Source organism: Pygoscelis adeliae, unplaced genomic scaffold, assembly GCF_000699105.1.
Source record: "Pygoscelis adeliae isolate BGI_AS28 unplaced genomic scaffold, ASM69910v1 Scaffold33, whole genome shotgun sequence".
NCBI classification, from domain to species: domain Eukaryota; kingdom Metazoa; phylum Chordata; class Aves; order Sphenisciformes; family Spheniscidae; genus Pygoscelis; species Pygoscelis adeliae.
Window position 1 is genome coordinate 2,617,384 of NW_008824413.1, and position 7,457 is coordinate 2,624,840.

The 7,457-nt window shown below is 39.2% G+C and overlaps 1 protein-coding gene across 1 annotated transcript in view; it reads left to right on the top strand.

The window, feature by feature from the left end:
* Nucleotides 1–7,457, top strand: part of AGPAT4 (1-acylglycerol-3-phosphate O-acyltransferase 4) — a 72,122-nt gene that overhangs the window by 47,935 nt on the left and 16,730 nt on the right. The window contains exon 5 of the mRNA XM_009320755.1: nucleotides 5,194–5,336. Coding sequence (XP_009319030.1) covers nucleotides 5,194–5,336 — 143 coding nt within the window. The remainder of the gene's footprint in view (nucleotides 1–5,193; nucleotides 5,337–7,457) is intronic.

The following is a 7,457-nucleotide window of genomic DNA, read 5'->3' on the forward strand; positions in this document are numbered from 1 at the left end:
TGATGACCCCACCTTGATCTTGCAAATTCCTCTGGGGATGTTGCTTTACTTGCCTTGTCACTTTTTGCAATGAGAGGGAGATAATAAGAGTTACTGTCTGGGTTACTATATGTTTCTCTCCTATAGAGGCAAGGGATACATATGAAGAGCATTTGAAAGGCCTTTGTAAACAGTATCTTATTTTTAGAGCTCCTTGTAACATTAATATGTACAGGTAACAAGGAAGTCCGTAAATGTCTTTTGAATAGAGAACGTGATGGAAGTCTGTTTTGACAGTCCATAATCTAGAAATGTAAGTTCTATCTAGAAATTATTCCTTTCTTGCATGAATACTGATAGGATTTGACCACTTATCTCTGTTAAACCTGCACTGACATTTGGTACCCATGTTATAAGCAGTAACATGTTGTTGTAGGTGTCAATATATGCAGAGGCTATATGCTGTAGTAATTTGGGCATTTTTTTCTTTTGAATATTTACATTGATAAATAATACTATTTGACTTGTTCACTGTAAATCCCCAGAGTCTCATTGTTATGCTCTGCCTTATAATGTGCCCAGCAAGTGACTGAATCCCTGTATTACAGCCTCAAATGACTTGTTCCAAACAGCATTAGTGTGACTGCTGAATTGCTGCTCTGTCTGCAGAAGCAGCAATGGCAACATGCAGATGTTCATAACTTCAGTTCAGTGACATCTCTAATGATCTACAAGGATGGCTCTTGCAGGCTGACCTGTCTCTCTTGCGGTACGATTCACATCCATTTCAGTGGCCAAGCCTGCAGTGGGGTATCCCTGCACGTCTCTGAAAGTGAGAGACTGGAGCTGGGCTGTCTGAGCCCATTTTGGGGCCTGCCACTTAGGCTAATGCACTTTCTGCTCTTCCACAAAGTGTGGTGGGCCTGGCTGGAGTGCTTTGCTAAGGGAGATAGATGCAGCATGACGTAGCAGCGAAGGCAAGCTAAATGTTTGGATCCAGTTCCAAGCTGAGCGTGACAGAGGTCAGCGTTTTCTTTTCCTCTATTCTTTGTTCCTCCTTTCTGACGAGGGTGTGATTCAACCTGTCTGAGGCTGTAGTACTATAGGATGGGTGGATGCTGGTTTCTGTGGCTGTAGAGGGAATTCACCCAGGACAGCAGTGATCACAGGTTGGTCCTTTCTGAAACTTTGTATCAACTCTTAATGATGCTACCTGGTACAGTTGTTGGAAACAGGCATTGGTGACATCAGTCTGGCAAGTCCATCTATTTTGAAAAACTTAGCTTCAGAAGGAGTTTATTTAATGTGCATACATGGGAAACTGCCTCCATACCAGTGGTGCTGTATCTGTCAGCATAAGCAGATACATTTGGATAAAAATGTCTTTCACACAAAATAACAAGTAAAGAACCTTCCCTCCTAACTCTTTTCTTTCATAAGTGATAATGGATTTTTTTTTTTCTTCAGAGACTTACTTTCACGAATTCAGATCTCTGCACACAGTTTTGATTCTTAAAGGAGTGCTTTTAATATTTTTTTAACTTGTTCTGATATTTTTATCGGTGGCCATGTCTACCACTTTGGTAGAACAGATGCAGTCCCCAGGAACTTCATTTCTAGAAGCTGTTTGCCATCTTAATAAATTGCTGTTAGGTTGTAGATTTTGCTACCTGTACTGTTCATGGAAGCAAATGAAAATACAGATCTGTTTCTAAAACACTCATCCATTACTTACAGTAAAAATAAATGTGATAAATATTGCAAAAGATATATTTAACTGTTACTTTTATTGCCTGGCTGTATATCAGGCAGTTCCTTTTAGCTGTTTTGATTTAGTTAAGACTTGTATTTTAAAATGTGCCTCATGAAGGATTGTAGATAACTCCAAGTTGTCAACCTTTTCCTCCAATTGTGCATGCTGGGAACTACTACCCTAGAGGGAACGCATGAGAATAAAATCCAGGGTGATGTTCAATATTACAGTGTTTGGGGGTTTTGCAATGAAAGTACACTTTAGTGCTGGATTTTTTTTTCAATGTTTAGTGAGGCTCCTGGTCATCTTTCTGAGCAAGCTACGAATTTTGAGAGGATGAGTGATTTTTGACCAAGCTGACCAGAGCAATGAAATGTTAAATCAAAGGATTGTGTCAGGCTGCCTAGGGAAGTGGTTGAGTCACCATCCCTGGAAGTATTTAAAAGACGTGTAGATGTGGCGCTTAGGGACATGGTTTAGTGGGCATGGTGGTGTTGTGTTGACGGTTGGACTCAATGATCTTAGAGGTCTTTTCCAACCTTAATGATTCTATGATTCTATGGTTCTAAGGTGGCTGTCGTACCAGCAGTACAGTGAATCCCACCGTCTCTTCCCCTCCCTTTCCCAGTCTTCACTTCAGATCATTGTGTGCTAGTATGAAGCTGTATGTAGGCATACTCATTGCCTGTAGGTTGATTTGTCAGATTATCATTCTGGCATAATCCACCATGTCCACAAAATAATGCATGAAATTCAGGAGGACAGTTGAAGTAAGAAAAATCCTCTCTAGGTATGTAATCTGAAGATTTCGTAGGTTGAAATTAAGAAATTAAATCTTAAATTCTTAAGTACGTAGCGTTCTGTCAGAATACTGTACAAGGAACCAAAAGTTAAAGATATAAAAGCTGGGCAGAGATTAGAAAACAAAACAAAAAACCTAGCCTTTTTTGTCAGAAAATAGCAATTCAGCTGGAAAGATTTTGTTTTCAGTTATTATCTGTTCTGAGCCTTTGAAAAGGCTTCCAAATATTGAATTGTTTGTTTTTTAAAGAAAAAAATGTTTAAGATAACTTCTTTGAGAAAATATTTTATTTCACAATTGAAGCAAAACTTCTCAAACATTGCCTAAATTATTCTGAGAGTGAGAAGGTTGCAATGTTTTCAAGATACTGTGGAATTTTTTCACTTGGTTTAGAATGTGAAATTTCTGGACTTTTCAGCTTTTGGATGAGAAAGTCATGAGATGTCCAGTTCTAATTATGTAATTACGAAATACACATTTAATGAAAAACAATTCCAGTGTGTCACGCAGCATGCTAGTGCTGCTTTGGCTGTGGAAGCTTTCTGGCAAATTTTAATTCCGTGCAGTCTTTTTCTTTGACATTTCTACTGTTGTTCTTTTCCTGCACTTTCAAAATGGAAAAGCTTAAGTCTTCAGTTATTTTATATCTGGATATAACAGAGGTCTGTTTACTCCTGCATATGCTATCATTGTCTTGGATTTGGCATTGCTTCGCACCAAAAGATTTCAGTGTGATAATAAACAGGACTGGACTGAATATCAAACTACAGACCAGTTTCAAATTGGAATGGGATATTTTTTTCTCTGGAGTGAAGGAAAACTCCGTGTATGGCCATCAGCACATAAAGATGTTCCTGACCAACTCTGTAGAAGTTTTTTCAGAACAGGAGAAACATCTTCCAGTGTGTCTGAACAAGGTCCCAATTCATATCAAAACTCAAACGTAGACGTCTTCTAAAAGATGAAAGAACAAGTGCTCCATACATCATACTTTCCTTTATTGTGTCCCTGTTGTCGTTAGAATAATCTCATGCTATTAAAGAATAAACTGAGAAGCTTACCCTGTATAAACCAAATTGAGCTCTTATCTTCCTTCAATTACATTGGATTAGTAAATTAGAGTAGATTAGTAAAATCCTTCTACGCTAAGAAGCTTAAAAATGGAGGTAGATAATTTATTCAAAAAAGTAATTTCCTACTTATATTGTACAGGGAAAGTAGTGTGCTTGAAGTAGATTTTGGCTTATGTGTTGTAGTTTTGAGTTTGGGCTAAAAACCCAACTGTAGTAGGAAAAGAATAGAGTTGTTAATGAGTGATACAGTCTGTATGCAGTGACAGGGTTTTGGCCTCTGTTTTCAGGATTTACTTGCAGCGCTGAAGCCAGCCTGTTCTGTTCTGTGCTATGAATTCTGTTTTGCAGTAACAAATGTTGTGGTGAGTTTCTGGGGGCTGAATGTTGTGACCAAGCCGTATTTATCTCTCATAGCTAGAGAGGTTTCAAAACCAAAAGCAAATCTGTTCTGTGTAATCAAAGGCTTTCTTGGGTGGGTCGAGAGCTCTCACAATAAAGGTTCATCACAGTGTTCCTTATTGCAAAACTCTGGAGCAGCAAACCTAAAATACAGCAAGCTACATGTGAAGTGCATGTTAGTCACTTGGGGGGGGAGAGTTTTGTTGCTGGCATCGATCTTGGAATTCGTACCACAATGCACAGTTGGTTTCAGCGTCAGGAAAATTAATCGCTCTCTGGTAATTTTGTGACATCAGGAGAATAGTGTCTCTAAGGATGTGTTTGAAGAAACTCTTTTGAAACACTTTATGTCGTTTAAAACAGTGAACACTTTTTCTGTAGAAACTGCTTGTTAATGCTTAGTTTAACTACGAATGACCTTCGCAAATACTTTTACTGTTACCGCACAGTCCTGAACTGCAGAAACAGTGTTTTCTCGAGGCTGAAAGTTTGGTTGCAGTTTTTTTCTGTGGAACTTGGACGTTATATTCCTCACAGCTGCATGTCATCATAGCAGCAGCCCAGCTCACAAAGGACATGGTCTGTTATTCTGCCTCTTCCTTTGCCCTATAGCAAGTGCCTAAGTTATCAAATAATGGACGTGAAGGGGAGATTGTCTTGAGCCCCAGCAATTCATAGTTGCATTAAGCCCTCTTGCTGTAGGATGTGTCTCACACAGACTTTACCTATTCTTAGTCAAACTGTATATATTGTTCATTGTTTATAAAGTGTGTGTCTGCCTGGTTATTTACCCAGATTTGGGGGGGGAGTTGTGTCATTCACAGTGAGTTGAGAAAGCTAATAGTTTTTCAATCATTTGACTCCTAGGATGTCCTAGGTATATTAACTGTCAGAAACTGTAACTGTGTTCCCTATGCCCAACATTCTGCACCTGATGGGGAAGGAGACAAGGGTGGAGAGCAAAACCTTCCATTCTACTGGTGCAGTTCCTGAAAGGGTCACTGGTTACTTGGCTTCTTAAAACCTGCGTGTTGAATATTCCATTGTCATCTTTACCTTGGTGACAGCTCAAACTATGGTGCTATTGCTGATGACTTCATATTTAAATATGCTCCTTGTCTGAGAGAGACTGACTTATTTCCATTCTGTTACTACAGTAATCACATAACCTGTTTCTCTTTTTGTAGTTTCTGCAGTCTATGATTCTACCCTCAATTTTAGAAATAATGAGAATCCAACATTGCTGGGAGTTCTAAATGGAAAGAAATATCATGCTGATTTATATGTAAGGCAAGTAATCCATATTTTAATTCCTTTTTGGCTTACAGAAGTGTGTACTTGCAGTCACAATTGCACAAGTAAGGAAATATTTTCAAGTAGGTAATGGATAGCAAATCTCTACCAACCTGGCTTCGCAGAACTGCAGATAAAAACTCACATGGGATGGGAAGGGTTTCTTGTAAAGTTCTGTGACTGTAAATATGTGGGGACCCTATAAAGCTCTACAGGATTTTTTGTTTGTTATTTTTTTTATTCACTTGTGTGTCTATTTGTCAGATCAGCAGCAACAGTGGGGCCTCTTTTCACTCACTTGGCCAGAATACCAAATGTCTTCTAAGTGTCCAGATGGGGTGGCTTTACACCTGTCTCTGCGCAATAGTTCCCACTCAGGTGGAGGCCAGGCTCAGGACTGTTCCCATCTCTGTTTGGTGTAGTTGTTGATGTATTTGACTGCTGCTCCCTCCCTACCGAGAAGGGGGTTGTTTAATGAAAAAATAATTACCTGGATTCTGTATCATTAATATTTCTATCAGTGATGAGTACCCCAAAGGCTTCCCATAATCTTAATGAGAATGGGCCAATTCCAAGGCCCTTATTCGCAGGCCAGGTTCTACTAGCAGCACCATGCTGCAGGCACTCATGGTATGTGATGGATTAGGGTTGGAGCATAGGAGCCTAGAAGTGATCCCACAAGTGATCAGGAGTTCATCATAACCCCATTATAGCTATAATTGGCTGGTCCAATTTGTTTATCTTGGGTACTGACATGAAGTGGAGTAGGGCGACCTTTTCTTCTTACCTCCCCTTTTCTGCCTGCTTGAAAAAATATTTTCTTCAGAACTGTTTTTGCCCAAGGGTAAAAAGAAACTTCCTCTTGATTCCTCGTGGATGCAACATCAGTCTGCATTCCCACTTGGCTTTCATGGGTAGCTCAGCCTAGTGGCCTTGTGTTTGGTGTACCTGGCCTGCGTGGCTAGTGTTCATGGAGGAGCAGCTGGCCCTACCTGTGCGGGCCATTCCTCCAGCAGTGTAGCAGTGTGCATCTTGCTGTGTCTTCCTTTTATACCCTTCCAGTCTGCTGCAAGTCATTCTGGCAGAGCATGGAAATTGCTTTTCACGATTAGGGCTAGCTATTTGCCCTTCTGTCTTTCTGAGCTTCCTGAAAAGCTCTTACAGGTACGGTAAACCTCATGGCAAAATTTGTTTTGGCAATTAATTGGGGACCATCACAGATGTTCTTCAAAATCCTCTATATTTGCTTATTGAAGTGTTATAGGTGTTGCACTCAGTAGAAGTTTTTAAAATCTGGATGGCCTTGTTTGTCTCTGCTTAAATTGTGTTGACTTCTAATGTTTGTCAGCTTATGGCTTTCTTATATAAAGGAACAAAATAGTAGTGTCGCACCTCTTAATGTATTAACTGTAAACAGGATTGTCCTGACTGAAAAGTGCTCTCTCCTGTGCTGAAGGAAGTTAATTTGGCGTTGCTTTTAATGGATATTAATTAAAACATATGCTATATTGAAAAATTTAAAATTATTGAATATTGCTGTTAGCATACCTACATGAAGATGACAAGGGGATTTTTTTCTGTCACAGGATTATTGACCAAAATTCACGTAATGTGATGAAACCTTTGTTTTGTCAAGAGAGGGTTTTTCAGTGATAGGAGCCATTTTTCTGGAAATTATTCAACCAAGCTGCACGTAACAAAAATTATAGGAATTGGAAATGTTACCTGAGAAATACTAGAGTGCTTTACCCTAGGTATAAGGAGAATAGTTTGTTTTTTCTCTCTAATGCCTAGCTGATTAAATACAGCCTTGAACTCCATAGGTGGGGTAAGAAATTAATTCATTCAAAACCTTTGTTTGGAAACAGAAAATTGCAAACCTTTATCTAGAAAGTGGCTCTAGTGAGCTCAAACATAATGCATTACTATTTCAGAAATCTAAATTTCTGAATTTCGGATACATCTAAAAACTGAAGGTGGCTGTAGAAGCAAGCTATACGTTGCTGATCTAGGAGCTGTTACCACAAATTAAAAAAAGGTGGAAAACGTAGAGAGTCTCCTGTCAGATAATCTGTCTGTATAATGTAAGTGCTGTTCATGGGAGCCGAAGTATTTAACATTCTTCAATTTGTCTTGTTTACTGTTGGCAGGCGGATTC